This window comes from Ctenopharyngodon idella, chromosome 24, assembly GCF_019924925.1.
Source record: "Ctenopharyngodon idella isolate HZGC_01 chromosome 24, HZGC01, whole genome shotgun sequence".
Taxonomy (NCBI): domain Eukaryota; kingdom Metazoa; phylum Chordata; class Actinopteri; order Cypriniformes; family Xenocyprididae; genus Ctenopharyngodon; species Ctenopharyngodon idella.
In genome coordinates, this window is record NC_067243.1 from 16,187,580 (window position 1) to 16,205,563 (window position 17,984).

Sequence of the window (17,984 nt, forward strand, 5' to 3'; positions counted from 1 at the left end):
TTGGACATTTATCTTGAAAAGCCACAGGAGGCATCAAAAACAGCTACAAGCTTATAAATGAAAACAGACAGTCACATACCATCAATATGCTTCTTCCTCTTGATCCAAACAAAGACTCCGATCAGGAGCAGTAGAAGGATGGACACACACACTCCTCCTGTTATCAGTATCCTGTAATCCTGGTCTTGAGCCAAGACCACACGACCTAGGATCACAGATGATGTGGCCTGCTTCCACTACAATGGATATACAAATTACTTCATGTTATTTTCAGTAAATATTAGTGATCATATATATATATATTAGCACATCATTTTGTAATTATATTGATTATTATTATTATTTTCAAATATTATATAATCAGTTTAAGCTATATCATAAAGATAAATATTTTAAATAAACCATTTTATTATACAAAATAACATTATACTATATAATTATTTTTAGAGCAGAATCTAATTAATTAGCAAAAATTTTAGCCCAAAAGTAAAAGCAAATATTATTACAGATAAAAAAAGACTAGCACATATAACCAGGGAAAATCCATGCCATCACATCTGCGGCACATTTGCTTCAGATTTCATATGCCGCGAAGTGTTTACATTTGAACCTCCAACATCACAACAATCCATCGAGAAACATCCTCAGGGAGCGTTTACACTCAAAGAGAGGGCTTCACTGGTCATAAAGCAGCATGGCAAAATGAAACGCACACATCCACTGCAGGCAGGAGGGGAAATTGGATCAGAGATAGAGCCTCTCTTATGTGGTGCAGTGTTATTGAGTTTGGGATGAGATGAGTTTTACCGCGCCATATTGTGATGGGGTCAGATTAGAGCATCGTGTCACACGCACGCTGTCCGTCTCTCCCTGACAGATAAGCACTTTATGCTGAGGCCAACGTTTCCTTGATCTTTGCACCAATCATATCAGACTGTCTGGGGCCAGACTCGGGGCCTGAAACGTTTTTTAATGTTCTTGTTGAGCTAATGGTGACCAGAAAGAAAATATAGGCAAGGCGTCTTATCAGGTGGAGCCTGATATATAAAAATTACAATATGAACACCTTTGAGGAAATGAATCATTGATACTAATCCTCATATCCAGGAGGGATATGTGTTCAGGAGTTAATCTGGAAACTATCATGATTTGGCAACCCAGAGGCCTCTGCTAAGATCAGAAATAGCTCATGTTTGGTACTTTGAGAGGCTTCTGGAACAAGCAGGGCTGACGAGTGGCTCTTATTGGGGCCGTCTGGACTGGAGTGGGCCTGAAGTGGAGGAGAGAATGAAAGAGTCTTGTACCTCCACCTCCAGCTCTTTGGCAGCTGTCTGGAGCTCCATGGGTACGGTGCATTCGAGCGTGTTGCCCACCAAAGTGACACTCTCACAGGTCCGGTTCGAAACTCTCAGCACCTCGCCGTTTTTCACCGCCTCCTGATTCACAGGGGGGACCTGCAGGGGGAAATGAGAGAGAATAAGAGAAGCAGAAAGGTGCCTGTCTTTAAATTGCCCCATGACTGAGCGTGTATATGGGGCGTATAGATTGTGCAGCGTCTACCCCTCTAAACCCAGCCAGCTCTGGTGTGTGGAGCAGAGCAGAAGGCAATAAAGACAGCGATCACATTCCTCACATGACAGCCTGAGCTTTACAGATTGGACACACTCCACTACTGCACCTGTTACCATACAGCACTGGCCAGCCTGAGATCCAATGCGAACAGAGGCACATACACTTACAAGTAAGACCCAGCTCCCTTGAGGAGATTAGGCCATTCATAAAAAGCAAATGATCACAACTTAAAGGCTGGGTAGGTTACTTTTAAAATGTATTTCACTACAGATTACAAAATACATGCTTTAAAAAATAATTTGTAACGTATTTCATTAGATTACCCAAGTTTTGTAACTTAATCTAAATACTTTAGAATACTTTGGAATACTAATAAGTATGTAACACAAAAAAAAAGTATTTGTGAGTTTTTATCTCACAATTCTGACTTTTTTCTCAGAATTGCGTGATATAAAGTTGCAATCGTGAGTTATATAAGTCAGAATTCTGAGATATAAACTCGTAATTTTCCAGAAAAAAGTCTGAATTGCAAGAAAAGAAGTCAGAATTGTGAGATATAAACTCGTAATTTTCCAGAAAAAAAGTCTGAATTACAAGAAGTCATAATTGTGAGATATAAACTCGTAATTTTCCAGAAAAAAGTCAGAATTACAAGAAAAAAAAGTCACAATTGTGAGATATAAACTCGTAATTTTCCAGAAAAAAAGTCTGAATTACAAGAAAAGAAGTCATAATTGTGAGATATTAAGTCGTAATTTTCCAGGAAAAAGTCCAAATTACAAGAAAAGAAGTCATAATTTTGAGATATAAACTCGTAATTTTCCAGAAAAAAGCCTGAATTACAAGAAAAGAAGTCATAATTGTGAGATATAAACTCGTAATTTTCCAGAAAAAAGTCCGAATTACAAGAAAAGAAGTCATAATTGTGAGATATAAACTCGCAATAGCGAGAAAAACTTGCAACTTAGTTTATTATCTCAAAAAATTTTGACTTTGACTTTCACGCAACTGTGAGTTTAAATCTCACAATTCGGAGAAAAAAACCTCAGAATTGTGAGATGCAAACTCACATTTGCAAGAAAAAAAGTCAGATCGCAAAACATGAAAACAGTTGTGGATCATCCAGGTAATGACAGGACAGTTAAGATTCGAGGGTAAGTACATTTTTGAATGGGGCCATTTTTATAAATTCAGTCATTTTGTCTTGTTGAATATATGTAAACATCTGTTATGTGAAACAGCTTATTCAGGACAGTACTAAATAAAAATAACAAGTGATTTTAATGATCTTATTTTGTTAAAATGTATTAAAATGTTGCATATTCTGCAAGGGGTATGAAACTTTTGCTCAGAACTGTAGCTTATGCTTTTGCAGACTGTCAGAGTTGGAGAATCACCAATTGCTGTTTACATTAATGTTTAAATGACATTAAAATTCAAAGTCATCACTTTGGTAATCTAAAATACATTTCGGATGTAAATGTAATTTGATTACCACCCATTTAAAATGTAACTAATGAAATACAATTACTCAATTTTTGTATTTTAAATACGTAACTAAGTTACATGTATTTAGTTTCTCCCCAACCCTGTATATATACGCACATTTATTTACATTAATTCTTATTATAATTCTTATTATTTTCATTCTTCTCGCTTAGATCAATCAACCATGGGAAAAACTCTAAATAACATAATTTTATTTAAGTGAAAAGATAAAAAGATAAATAAATGTGTGTGGGTGTGTATAAACAATTCTTTTTGATTACATAATATGATTTTATGTAATTCAAAGGTAAATTAAAACATAATTAAAATAAATACAAGTTACTTAAAATTACCACTTAAAGAGAAAAACGTCCAGGCAAAATCTCCATTCGCACCAGTAACACTCACAATCTCTGACATCTTGATAAACCCCTCGAGCGTCAGCAGTGCTGCCAAGTGCAATTTTATTTCCCTAAAGAAGGCCTTAAGTATCAAGCTGCAAAATCTAAACAAACAGACTGCATGGGAATGAAAGTGCATGATCTGAGTGATAGGGCAGTTTAATGACAATTAAGCTAAACTGAGCCTGCTGTTGTGCCCATTATTGAATATATAGTGGCTTTAAATGAGCCCGAGCGGTACACAACATTTAGTGTGTCTGTGTGTGTGTGTATCTATGTCTCGAGAGGGGTACGGAGGGATTTGATGCCGAGGTCTCGCATGGGAAGAAAAAGTAGAATCTCACGCGACCTCTCTCCCCCCTCCCCTTCACAACAGCTGCGTTTGACTATTGAGTGGCGGTTTTGGAAAAAAAAGAGTCTACTCTTATATTTCATTGTTAAAAATGCTGGGTTTTTTCACCAGCCTACCCTCACCAGGGCAAAAGGATCTCACCATCAATGTGTCAGAGGCTGTAACCTTCAGGGAATGAGAACAATGTGAAAGATGGAGGTGCGCAATGGGAAACGAACTAAACTTCCTGTTTTGTTTCAGTATTGTTTCCTTCTAACTCAATGAGCAATGTGAATCGCTCTGTGTATGTGTGTTTGTCTGAGATCAAGTACCAAACTGCCTTCCTCCAGAGCATCGCATCGCTCTTACCTTAATCTCCAGAATGCTCTTGTTGCCTCTCGGTGTAACGGTGGGCTTCTGAAACTCCTCGAACTTGGGATCTTCCACATACAGTAGGTCATACTGATCGGTGGAGAAACCGTCTAACACAAAGGTCATTTTCGTGGCAACTGGAGGCTGAACACTGAGGCCTTTCAGGGAGGGTGTGATACAAAGGATATTTCGCTTATCCTCATCATGACTGCAGGTCTAGGCATAGAGAAAAAGACAAACACAAATATTAGCCATCTCTGTCATTATAGTTGTGCCAAGTCAGTGTTGAGGCATGTTACATTCTTTTGTGCGGCCAATACACTTTATCTTTTGTTTGTTCTGGAGTAAAGCATCTTTATATATAAGATTCAAACAAGGCTTTAGCATTTAACCAGGGGCCAAGTTTTCTCAAGGGTCAGGTTGATTGTTACATGACTGAGCATAATTAAAGGGTTAGTTCACCCAAAAATGAAAATTCTGTCATTAATTACTCACCCTCATGTTGTTCCACACCCGTAAGAACTTCGTTCATCTTGGGTACACAAATTAAGATATTTTTGATGAAATTCGATGGCTCAGTGAGGCCTCCATTGCCAGCACTTTCAGATGCCCAGAAAGGTACTAAAGACATATTTAAAACAGTTCATGTGACTACAACCTTAATGTTATGAAGCGACGAGAATACTTTTTGTGCACCAAAAAAACCCCCAAAATAACGACTTTATTCAACAATATCTAGTGATGGGCAATTTCAAAACACTACTTCATGAAGCTTCGAAGCTTTACGAATCTTTTGTTTCGAATCAGTGGTTCGGAGCGTGTATCAAACTGCCAAAGTCACGCCCCCCCCCCAGTGGTGAACCACTGAAATTTCGAAACACTTATGACGGTAACGAAGCCTCGTTTACTGAAATCACGTGACTTTGGCAGTTTGATACACGCTCCGAACCACTGATTCGAAACAAAAGATTTGTAAAGCTTCATGAAGCTGTGTTTTGAAATCGCCCATCACTAGATATTGTTGAATGAAGTCGTTATTTTGTATTTTGGCACACAAAAAGTATTCTCGTCTCTTCATAACATTAAGGTTGAACCACTGTAGTCACATGAACTATTTTAAATATGTCTTTAGTAGCTTTCTGGGTGTTGAAAGTGTTAATTGTCTTGCTGGCAATGCAGGCCTCACTGAGCCATCGGAATTTATGAAAAATATCTTAATTTTTTTGTTCTGAAGATGAACGAAGGTCTTACGGGTGTGGAGCGACATGAGGGTGAGTAATTAATGACATAATTTTCATTTTTGGGTGAAATTACCCTTTAAGTTCAGATTTCAGAGGCTTTCCAGAAAACATTCAAACCGCAAACATATCTTGCATATTCTGTGTTTCAGTGAAAGCAGTGAGCTATTGTATTTTAAAATAATTCTAATATATTTAAAAATGTCATTTACTAATTCCTGTGATGGCAAAGCTGAATTTACTCCAGTTTTCAGTGTCACATGATCCTTCAGAAATCATTCTAATTTGCTGATTTGCTGCTCAAGAAACATTTCTTATTATCATCGATGTTGAAAACAGTTGTGCAGCTTAACATTTTTGTGATTTTTTTTTTTCCTGATTCACTAGGAAGGTTCAAAAGAACAGTATTTATTTGAAACAGAAATCTTTTGTAACATTACAAATGTCACTTTTGATCAGTTTAATGCACCCTTGCTAAATAAAAGTAAATAAAATCTTACTGACCCCAAACCTTTGAACAGTAATGTATATACCCTTTTTAAACCAGATGTGAGACACATCAGTTTGCATAGCATACATCACAAACTTTAAGGGCAGTGGACAAGGAGCCTTTGTGAGATTGAAGATCTGTTTCAATGCAATTATGCATGAGTTACAAGTCAAAAGCTTCACATGCCAGCTGTGGCTCCAGCCCTGCCAGGTCTTGCCACACACCATTTTCATTCCACATTACAACACCACAACTGCCCATTTTACAGTATGCCTGTTATTTGCACGTCACCGCCATTTAATTAGCTGTCCTCATGTGAACGTTCCACTTCATAAACCATAACCCTAGAGCAAGAGACACGCTCAAATTGTTCGATGCCATTATTTATGAACATAAGGCATCTGAGTCGTCTTTGCTCCAAGACTTCCATCCAGCAAACCTGTGACTCCCTCTGCACACTTGGCAGGTTAACAATGCTCTAGAGTCAAAAAACAAAGAAATTCTCACTTCACATAAGTGTCGTTTTAGAGTCAAATGCCCACTTCGGTTTAGGTCACAGTAAATATTTTAATCGCATGAAAGGCATCGATTTTTTGGCAATAAAGGCTGGGAGTTCGCTTGAAGATCAGATACTCAGAAACAAATTTAGAGAGAATGGATGAAGCTAAATACCTTAACAAAATAACTGATTGCTGTTACTCACTGTTACTTTTCCTGTCAACATGCTTTTCTTTTTTTTTGCCCATGCGCTCTGTTGAGCAATATATCTCAGCTGGAAATCAAAAATACGGCTCTACACCTTCCTAACCATTATCACTGAAGGGAGCGAACTATGAAAAAGTCTTTGCAAATTAACACACATTTTGTGTATTTGAATAGCAACTCTTTGCATATTTAGAGATCTGAAGATTCATCCGCTGAGACTAGTCAAATACTTGTAAAGCAGATTGGCTTGGTGTGCTGCTCGACAAACACAACGTTTAATTGTTTAGAATGGATCGAGTATCTCAAAGGGCTTAGGGGGGGGTTGGATAACAGCTGCTAAAGAAAGCAGCCAAAGGATGATGGGAGACACTGAAAACATTTCAAACTGGTGTTTGGGGAATAGATATACCCGCTGTCAGTTAGAGTGATGTTTTATTGCAGGATGTTCATGGGAAGTTATCATATAGGTATTTCATACCATCTTTCAATGTGATTTCAATGTATACTAATATATCAATACATATGAACTAGAGGTTGCTGATACTATGATCTGTTTAAAGGGTTAGTTCACCCAAAAATGAAATTTCTGTCATTAATTACTCACCCTCATGTCGTTCCACACCCGTAAGACCTTCGTTCATCTTCGGAAAACGAGCTATTTTCAATGAAATTCGAAAGGTATCTGAACCACACATAGCTAGCAACGTCATTGCGCTTTTCAAGGCCCAGAAAGGTAGCAACGTAAAACCTGGAAGCGCTGCACTGTGTCTACAACAAAAATAGCGTAGGAGAATGACAGGGAAGAGAAGAAACTGTTGAATAAAGTCATTATTTTTGTTTTGTTTTTGTGCACAAAAAGTATGCTTCATAACATTAAGGTTGAACCACTGCAGTCACGTCGACTATTTTAACGATGTCTTTACTACCTTTCTGGGCCTTGAAAAGTGCAATGATGTTGCTGCCTATGGAGTCAGAACTATTTTAATTTGTGTTCTGAAGATGAACGAAGGTCTTACGGGTGTGGAACGACATGAGGGTGAGTAATTAATGACAGAAATTTCATTTTTTGGGTGAACTAACCCTTTAAAGGAAGGCAATAAACAGATTATTTTGCAGATACTAGTAAAATCTATATACTTAATTTAAAGGTCTTAATCTTTCCTTTCTATAACAATATGGCCTAGAGAGAAGCCATAGGAGTTTACATTGAATTAAAAGCCAGATACAGTTTGTCATCAAAATACCAATAATAACCAGAAAAAAAATGTTTTTATGCATTAATGCTGGACTTCCCTACTACTTTTAGATGCTCATTCAAAAAGAGAAGGGAGATAAAACATTCTCTTTTACAACCATCTTCTATAACATACAGTGGGTACGGAAAGTATTCAAACCCCCTTACATTTTTCACTCTTTGTTATATTTCAGCCATTTGCTAAAATCATTTAAGTTCATTTTTTTTCCTCATTAATGTACACACAGCACCCCATATTGACAGAAAAACACAGAATTGTTGACATTTTTGCAGATTTATTAAAAAAGAAAAACTGAAATATCACATGGTCCTAAGTATTCAGACCCTTTACTGTGACACTCATATATTTAACTCAGGTGCTGTCCATTTCTTCTGATCATCCTTGAGATGGTTCTACACCTTCATTTGAGTCCAGCTGTGTTTGATTATACTGATTGGACTTGATTAGGAAAGCCACACACCTGTCTATATAAGACCTTACAGCTCACAGTGCATGTCAGAGCAAATGAGAATCATGGAGGTCAAAGGAACTGCCTGAAGAGCTCAGAGACAGAATTGTGGCAAGGCACAGATCTGGCCAAGGTTACAAACAAATTTCTGCTGCACTTAAGGTTCCTAAGAGCACAGTGGCCTCCATAATCCTTAAATGGAAGACGTTTGGGACAACCAGAACCCTTCCTAGAGCTGGCCGTCCGGCCAAACTGAGCTATCGGGGGAGAAGAGCCTTGGTGAGAGAGGTAAAGAAGAACCCAAAGATCACTGTGGCTGAGCTCCAGAGATGCAGTCGGGAGATGGGAGAAAGTTGTAGAAAGTCAACCATCACTGCAGCCCTCCACCAGTCGGGGCTTTATGGCAGAGTGGCCCGACGGAAGCCTCTCCTCAGTGCAAGACACATGAAAAAACACCTGAAGGACTCCAAGATGGTGAGAAATAAGATTCTCTGGTCTGATGAGACCAAGATAGAACTTTTTGGCCTTAATTCTAAGCGGTATGTGTGGAGAAAACCAGGCACTGCTCATCATCTGTCCAATACAGTCCCAACAGTGAAGCATGGTGGTGGCAGCATCATGCTGTGGGGGTGTTTTTCAGCTGCAGGGACAGGACGACTGGTTGCAATCGAGGGAAAGATGAATGCGGCCAAGTACAGGGATATCCTGGACGAAAACCTTCTCCAGAGTGCTCAGGACCTCAGACTGGGCCGAAGGTTTACCTTCCAACAAGACAATGACCCTAAGCACACAGCTAAAATAACGAAGGAGAGGCTTCACAACAACTCCGTGACTGTTCTTGAATGGCCTAGCCAGAGCCCTGACTTAAACCCAATTGAGCATCTCTGGAGAGACCTAAAAATGGCTGTCCACCAACGTTTACCATCCAACCTGACAGAACTGGAGAGAATCTGCAAGGAGGAATGGCAGAGAATCCCCAAATCCAGGTGTGAAAAACTTGTTGCATCTTTCCCAAAAAGACTCTGGCTGTATTAGATCAAAAGGGTGCTTCTACTAAATACTGAGCAAAGGGTCTGAATACTTAGGACCATGTGATATTTCAGTTTTTCTTTTTTAATAAATCTGCAAAAATGTCAACAATTCTGTGTTTTTCTGTCAATATGGGGTGCTGTGTGTACATTAATGAGGAAAAAAAAATGAACTTAAATGATTTTAGCAAATGGCTGCAATATAACAAAGAGTGAAAAATGTAAGGGGGTCTGAATACTTTCCGTACCCACTGTATTACAATACAAAAACAATAACGTAATTCATCAACGGTAGATCATAAGCAATCCCTTAGCATAAACAGTGCTAAAAAGACCCTTATTCCTCGGCTGGGATCATGTAGAGCCCTTTGAAGCTGAACTGAAACTGCAATTTGGACCTTCAACCTGTTGAACCCTGTTGAAGTCCACTATATGGAGAAAAATCCTGGAATGTTTTCCTCAAAAACCTTAATTTCTTTTCTACTAAAGAAAGTAAGACAAAAACATCTTGGATGGCATAGGGGTGAGTAAATTATCAGGAAAATTGAATTCTGAAGTTAACTAATCCTTTAAAGTCCAGAGGGAACCCTGTTTTAAAGGGGGTAAAGATAAGGACGGAACAGGAACTTTTCGAGACTTTGGATATCATGAGGCAAAGTGGAGTATAGTGTCAGCAAGAACATACTGAGATGAGAAAGCCAGATTTTGGTATGTTATATAGAGGGATCTGGCATGAAAATGACCCCCTTTGAATCCCCAAAACAGGTGTTGTTCTTACTAGAAACCCCACTGTGGTGTCTGGAGCATGTTAGAGTCCTGTTAACACCCCTCACTTCCTATATGCAAGTCTAGGACAAAGCAAAACTTGAACATGACCCTTGGTTACAAACAAGAAGAATAAGATGCCATACCCCTAAACAAATAAAACCCTCTCAGGTTTGCTCCTGATCGTGGACAGTGCCAATCGCCAGCGACATGCTGCAGCCTGTGAAAAATGCTTTTCATGCTGGTGGGAAAGGCAAGATTGGCTGATCCCCGGATTAAGCAGAGATCTCAGAAGTAGATATTCAAGAACGCTCTTGAGATTTCTTCCATTTTTCCTGAGCCACCACAATTTGCCTTGGTTCTTTAAGCTTCTTCATTTGGCCCACAGAGCTTTTCCAACTGCAAGAGGAACTAAAATGCAACTGATGGAGGGATTCGAGAAATCAAGATCAGTGTCCGCTTTTCTTTCATTTTAGGCCTGTCAGCAGCTAGATGGTGAATGCAGCCCACAAGAAACCTGAGCTACTTACCGCATTTCTGTTTCATCCATCGTTGATCGAACCTCAGCGTAACAGATGACAGCTCAACTTGGGTTACACAGTCGTAGTCAGTGTGATTCAGAAAAAAGCTGACCGAAGACAGGAAGTCTTCGACCACAATGCTCCCCAATAAAAGTGAGGGGGAAAAAAAAACAATAAACCTCTTGTGCTTAACAAATTAGGAAAAAAATATTGTCCTGACCCCCACTGTTTATAGAGAAGAATTTACAGGCTGACAGCTGCGGAGCCATCTTAAATCATTTGGAAGTATAGCCTGCATTTCATGCCGTCTCTTCTCATTTTGTGTTCTAGATAAGCGAGAACAAAAGGCAGAAATATTCCTCTTTCAAGTGAGCTCAAAATCAACGACAAACCCATCACGTGGCACTATCCACTTGGCATTAAGTACAGTATCTTTGATTTGAGATAAACGCGTGTGATAATTACCGTAAGCACCCTGATGTTTTGAGGAGGGATATTTTAAGTGTGAATGGAAATGAAGAGACACAATCAGAATGAAGATGTGTGTAAGTACAGGTCCTGTCTTGGACTATAACAAGACTTGTATGCTTAAGATTAGATAGCTTTGTTCGCATGCACTGTTCCACTGCACGACCACACTCCACCCCCGGAGAAATCAGATAAGCGGAAACTGTGTGTAAATGAGTATTTGTCTGGTCCCATTGAGAGAGGAGCAGTTCAGGTCAACCACAGCTCTCAGGAGATGAGATGTGAAAGTGTTTCCAAATGGTTGAAGAAACATGAATAGACAAAAAAATTAGACACATTACTTATAATTTTTTACAATTAAAGTTTTTAAAAAATATTTTGGGAGCTAGAACTGTGATAAGTGATAATCATAACAAGAACACTGTGTGTGATTTTTCCATTTCCTCTTCACTTGTGCAGTTCTGAAACATTGCTTCCTTTATTTCTCAGATCCGCAGACCTACTTCTCTGTTCAGTGGGGTTAATGATACTAACATGCCTGTGACACGGGAGGAGAGGTATTTGATGTCTCGGCACTCTGTGTGGGCTGTGTACACTCACCACTTGGAAGAGTTTGCCCTCTGTGGCGGCAGTGAGAACCATCTGAGGTTGGAGAGCTGAGTGGAGGTAGAAACCATTCACTGTCACTGTGCTTCCTCCACTGTGGACACACATGTACAAAACAGAAAAACTTGCTGTTAAATGCATATTTAAGCACTCTTCCAGTTGAACCCCAACTTCAAGCACATGTTAAGTAGCTAAATGTTGGTTGCAGGGCTGACCTGATGAAGGAATGCTTGGGCTGGACGCTGGAGATGTGTGGGTTCTCGTTGTAGGTGTAGCTGACAGGAGCTTCACGAATCACTCCATCAATGTGCAGCTGTACCTTGTGTTGGGACGGTGATGGCTGAGGTGGTGTCCGACAAGTCAACATTGTGGCTGAAATACTGCAGAAAGGCAAACATACACAAACAAAATGTTTTAAACAGATACCTACTGTATGCATAATAGTGGCGTTTTGCTCATGAACAAAAAAATTAATTTAAATTAATTTAAAAACTATATATAATATTTCCAAATGTTTGAAGAAACTTAGATAGACAAAAAAAATTATGTACATTACATAAATATTTTATTAATTTTAAACAATGAAATGCAATATATATATATAGTGCAAGACGAGCATATATATATACACATATATATATATATACAGTGGGTACGGAAAGTATTCAGACCCCCTTACATTTTTCACTCTTTGTTATATTGCAGCCATTTGCTAAAATCATTTAAGTTCATTTTTTTTCCTCATTAATGTACACACAGCACCCCATATTGACAGAAAAACACAGAATTGTTGACATTTTTGCAGATTTATTAAAAAAGAAAAACTGAAATATCACATGGTCCTAAGTATTCAGACCCTTTACTGTGACACTCATATATTTAACTCAGGTGCTGTCCACTTCTTCTGATCATCCTTGAGATGGTTCTACACCTTCATTTGAGTCCAGCTGTGTTTGATTATACTGATTGGACTTGATTAGGAAAGCCACACACCTGTCTATATAAGACCTTACAGCTCACAGTGCATGTCAGAGCAAATGAGAATCATGAGGTCAAAGGAACTGCCTGAAGAGCTCAGAGACAGAATTGTGGCAAGGCACAGATCTGGCCAAGGTTACAAACAAATTTCTCCTGCACTTAAGGTTCCTAAGAGCACAGTGGCCTCCGTAATCCTTAAATGGAAGACGTTTGGGATGACCAGAACCCTTCCTAGAGCTGGCCGTCCGGCCAAACTGAGCTATCGGGGGAGAAGAGCCTTGGTGAGAGAGGTAAAGAAGAACCCAAAGATCACTGTGGCTGAGCTCCAGAGATGCAGTCGGGAGATGGGAGAAAGTTGTAAAAAGTCAACCATCACTGCAGCCCTCCACCAGTTGGGGCTTTATGGCAGAGTGGCCCGACGGAAGCCTCTCCTCAGTGCAAGACACATGAAAGCCCGCATGGAGTTTGCTAAGATGGTGAGAAATAAGATTCTCTGGTCTGATGAGACCAAGATAGAACTTTTTGGCCTTAATTCTAAGCGGTATGTGTGGAGAAAACCAGGCACTGCTCATCACCTGTCCAATACAGTCCCAACAGTGAAGCATGGTGGTGGCAGCATCATGCTGTGGGGGTGTTTTTCAGCTGCAGGGACAGGACGACTGGTTGCAATCGAGGGAAAGATGAATGCGGCCAAGTACAGGGATATCCTGGACGAAAACCTTCTCCAGAGTGCTCAGGACCTCAGACTGGGCCGAAGGTTTACCTTCCAACAAGACAATGACCCTAAGCACACAGCTAAAATAACGAAGGCTTCACAACAACTCTGTGACTGTTCTTGAATGGCCCAGCCAGAGCCCTGACTTAAACCCAATTGAGCATCTCTGGAGAGACCTAAAAATGGCTGTCCACCAACGTTTACCATCCAACCTGACAGAACTGGAGAGGATCTGCAAGGGGGAATGGCAGAGGATCCTCAAATCCAGGTGTGAAAAACTTGTTGCATCTTTGCCAAAAAGACTCATGGCTGTATTAGATCAAAAGGGTGCTTCTACTAACTACTGAGCAAAGGGTCTGAATACTTAGGACCATGTGATATTTCAGTTTTTCTTTTTTAATAAATCTGCAAATATGTCAACAATTCTATGTTTTTCTGTCAATACGGGGTGCTGTGTGTACATTAATGAGGAAAAAAATGAACTTAAATGATTTTAGCAAATGGCTGCAATATAACAAAGAGTGAAAAATTTAAGGGGGTCTGAATACTTTCCGTACCCACTGTGTGTGTGTATATATATATATATATATATATATATATATATATATATATATATATACACACAGTTGCAAGAAAAAGTATGTGAACCACTTGCAGAATCTGTGAAAATGTGAATAATTTTAACAAAATAAGAGAGATCATACAAAATGTTATTGTACTGTCCTGAGTAAGATATTTTACATAAAAGATGTTTATATATAGTCGACAAAAAAAAATTGCTGAATTTATTAAAATGAACCTGTTCAAAAGTTTGGGAACCATTGGTTCTTAATACTGTGGTTACCTGGATGGTCCATGACTGTTTTTATGTTTTGTGATGGTTGTTCATGAGTCCCTTGTTTGTTCTGAGCAGTTAAATTGCCTAATATTCTTCAGAAATATCCTTCAGGTCCTGCAGATTTTTCAGTTTTCAAGGATTTTTTTGCATATTTGAACCCTTTCCAGCAGTGACTGTATGATTTTGAGATCCATCTTTTCACACTGAGGACAACTGAGGGACTCAAACACAACTATTAAAAAATGTTCAAACATTCACTGATGCTCCAGAAAGAAACACAATGCATTAAGAGCAGGGGGGTGAAAACTTTTGCACAGGATGAAGATGTCCAAATTTTTCTTATTTTGTTTAAATATCATTTTTTTCCATTTAGTTCTGCCCTTCTGAAGCAACAGAAGATACTTGCATGTTTCCCGGAAGACAAATTAAGTACAATTTACCTTGATTTTCAAATTCAAACATTTTTCACCCCCGGCTCTTAATGCACCGTGTTTCCTTCTGGAGCATTAGTGAATGTTTGAAACTTTTTTAATAGTTGTGTTTGAGTCCCTCAGTTGTCCTCAGTGTGAAAAAATGGATCTCCAAATCATATAGTCACTGCTGGAAAGGGTTCAAATATGCAAAAAATGCTGGAAAACTGAAGAATTTGCAGGACCTGGAGGATTTTTCTGAAGAACAGAGCTCAGTTTAACTGCTCAGAACAAACAAGGGACTCAAAAACAGCCATCACAAAACAAAAAAAAAGGGGTTATTTTAATAAATTCTGCTATGTTTTTTCTTGTGGACTATATAGAAACATCTTTCATGTAAAATATCTTACTTGGGACAGTACTAAATAAAAAATAACATGCATTTTGTATGATCCCTCTTACTTTGTTAAAATTATTCACATTTTCTGCAAGTGGTTCACATATTTTTTCTCACAACTGTGTATATATATATATATATATATATATATATATATATATATATATGCGTGCGTGTGTGTGTGTTTAATTGATTTTTAGAGTTTTAAATGTAATATATCTTTTTAACATATATATATATATATATATATATATATATATATATATATATATATTTATATACATATACATATACACACATACTGTATATTAAAAAATATATATTCAATTCAAAACTCTAAAAATTTAAGAGAATTTTTTTTAAAGTGTTTCTAAATGAATGAAGAAATATACTAAGGCTCTTAGTATATTTGTAAACATGCAAACCTCTGCAGCACACAGGTAGCATTTCCCATGGTAATCACTTGTGAATTTCCACTGTCCAGGAATGAACCTGTGATAGTGAGCATTGTTCCGCCAGACTTAGGTCCAAACTCTGGGAAGATCTCTGTGATAACTGGGTTCTAGACAGAGAAAACATTGTGTTAGTAAAATAAAACTAAATCTCGCATTAAGAGTCCTTGACAGAAATAACATTTATGACATTAGCATCGGTTTTTATTTTCATTACATCATGCTAGAGAGCCCCAACGTGGTTTAAATCTCACTGATCCAAAAATCCTACTCCAAAGTCCACATACAGTATCTGTATATTACATATTACACAAACATGCTAATTGTTTTATATTTTGTGCATCATTTTGCTTATAGTATAGATAGAAAATGTATTTCCCCCTGGTTAGGACACCATGTAACCTTAACCCAACTCCAAATAAGTGGGGAAAAAAAAGAATAGAATAACATCCTTGTGCACTACGAAAACCGCAACACTGGAATAAAGTCAAAAATACATAACTCGAATGTGTGTTGAAGTACTTATACTGTGATTTGTGAGGATTCTTACCACAAATGAGAAACCGTGTTTCTGGGCCTGTTCCTTGCCACTGCGCACCCTGACCACAGAGTCAACGCTGGATGCGTTCACATGATCTAGTCCGCAGACCAACCTGACATACAACACAAAGACATAAACATCTCCCGCCACAAAAACAGCGAACAAGACGTGGTTGTAAACTAGTGGAGTAAGCAGGCTATTAGTCCACACTAATTTAATGATAACCCTACTACTCGGCAGAAACTACACAGGAGCTATTCTCCGAGGGAATTTCTCCTTTCCTCTCACAATAGGAGGGCTGTAGGGTGGTATGTCCGGGGGCACAAAAGCTCATGAGTTTTGTATCTTAATGGTACTATAGTTTGACATGGAAGGCCGAGATGCACAATAGAGCACTTTTGCAGACCAATTTAATGTTCTGCAGGGTTGCAACACGAGCACTATGTTGAGAATGTGACCTAGCGTGCGTTTCTGAAGTTGTATTTACACAGAGTGCAAGAGGATTTGCTTACCTTCAAGTGCAATGTTTATTCATTTACAAATAACTAACAATACGAAATAAATGATTTGTCAACTTACCGATTATTGCTACTGTCTTTCCTCTCCAATTTACACTTTGTTCCAGCAACCACCACATTGATCAGCTTGGTATCAAAGCGGTCTTTCTTATTAAAACCAAAGTTTTTGCCACAGATTGTCATGTTGGTGTGGCCTCCGAGTGGAGCAGAGGAAGGAGAAATCTAGAAAAAGAAAGAAGAAGCTGTGAGGTTAAATTGTGACAGGATTTTTCTTTCAGTGTCTACCCTCCTGCTGTGTGTCTTTATGCCAAGCATTTTCTCTGCTCATGAGGTTGGTAACCACTGACAATAATTTGTTTTGGTTGTATGGACACTCTGAAGGTAGGGGGTATTCCAGTAAATGGTGACGGAGACAAAAACCGAGAACAAAACAACCTTTCTGTCTTCCTTTGTGCTTTAGTTTCATGTGTTAAAATTGCCCTTTAGGTTGAGCCACCAGCTGAGGTTAAGAACCTTAAAGGTGAAGCGTGTCAGTTTTTCCAATGCTAAAATACTTCACGTATCCCAGTTTAACATGTCCAGATAACTTTAAGTAAGCCATTTGTAAGTTAATTCAAATAATAAAATAAAATAAATAAAAGTAAATGTACTTATTTATATATTATTAAATAATAATAAAAAAGGTAAACCAGTACATTGAGTGAAATAATTGTATTATTTATTTATTTATTCATTCATTCATTCATTCATTCATAATATGTATGTAAAACATTTTTGTATTCTATATGGTTTCTGAATGTCCTAATGACCATTAAGATATTTATCTTACACCTTCTTTTCATGACAATTAAGGATATTTTGCCCCCAAATACAGTAATGGAAATTTCGTAATTTCTTTGTAATGTAATGAAACAAAACAAAAAACAAAACAAAACACAAAACAAAACCATTTTATGATTCTGGGGTGAATAAAACAACACAAACAAAACAAAACAAAACAAAACTGTTTTATTACTCTGGGGTGAATAAAATAAAACAAAACAAAACAAAAACTGTTTTATGATTCTGGGGTGAATAAAACAAAAAACAAAACAAAACAAAACAAACAATCAAACAAAATAACTGTTTTATGATTCTGTGGTAAATAAAATAAAACAAAACAAAACAAAAAACAAAACTGTTTTATGATTCTGGGGTGAATAAAATAAAACAAAACAAAACAAAAAACTGTTTCATGATTCTGGGGTGAATAAAATAAAACAAAACAAAACAAAAAAACAAAACAACTGTTTTATGATTCTGGGGTGAATAAAATAAAACAAAACAAAACAAAAAACTTTTATGATTCTGGGGTGAATAAAACAAAACAAAACAAAACAAAACAAAACAACTGTTTTATGATTCTGGGGTGAATAATAAAACAAAAACAAAAACAAAACCCCAAGC

At 37.9% G+C, this 17,984-nt stretch overlaps 1 protein-coding gene across 1 annotated transcript in view; it reads right to left on the bottom strand.

Annotated features, from left to right (window-relative positions):
• met (MET proto-oncogene, receptor tyrosine kinase) overlaps positions 1–17,984 on the bottom strand; it is a 64,803-nt gene that overhangs the window by 16,594 nt on the left and 30,225 nt on the right. The window contains exons 6-13 of the mRNA XM_051883412.1: positions 16,600–16,760; positions 16,030–16,132; positions 15,453–15,589; positions 11,905–12,069; positions 11,684–11,783; positions 4,162–4,380; positions 1,305–1,454; positions 80–236 (exon numbers count right to left, since the gene is read on the bottom strand). Of these exons, the coding sequence (XP_051739372.1) occupies positions 80–236; positions 1,305–1,454; positions 4,162–4,380; positions 11,684–11,783; positions 11,905–12,069; positions 15,453–15,589; positions 16,030–16,132; positions 16,600–16,760 (1,192 nt within the window). The remainder of the gene's footprint in view (positions 1–79; positions 237–1,304; positions 1,455–4,161; positions 4,381–11,683; positions 11,784–11,904; positions 12,070–15,452; positions 15,590–16,029; positions 16,133–16,599; positions 16,761–17,984) is intronic.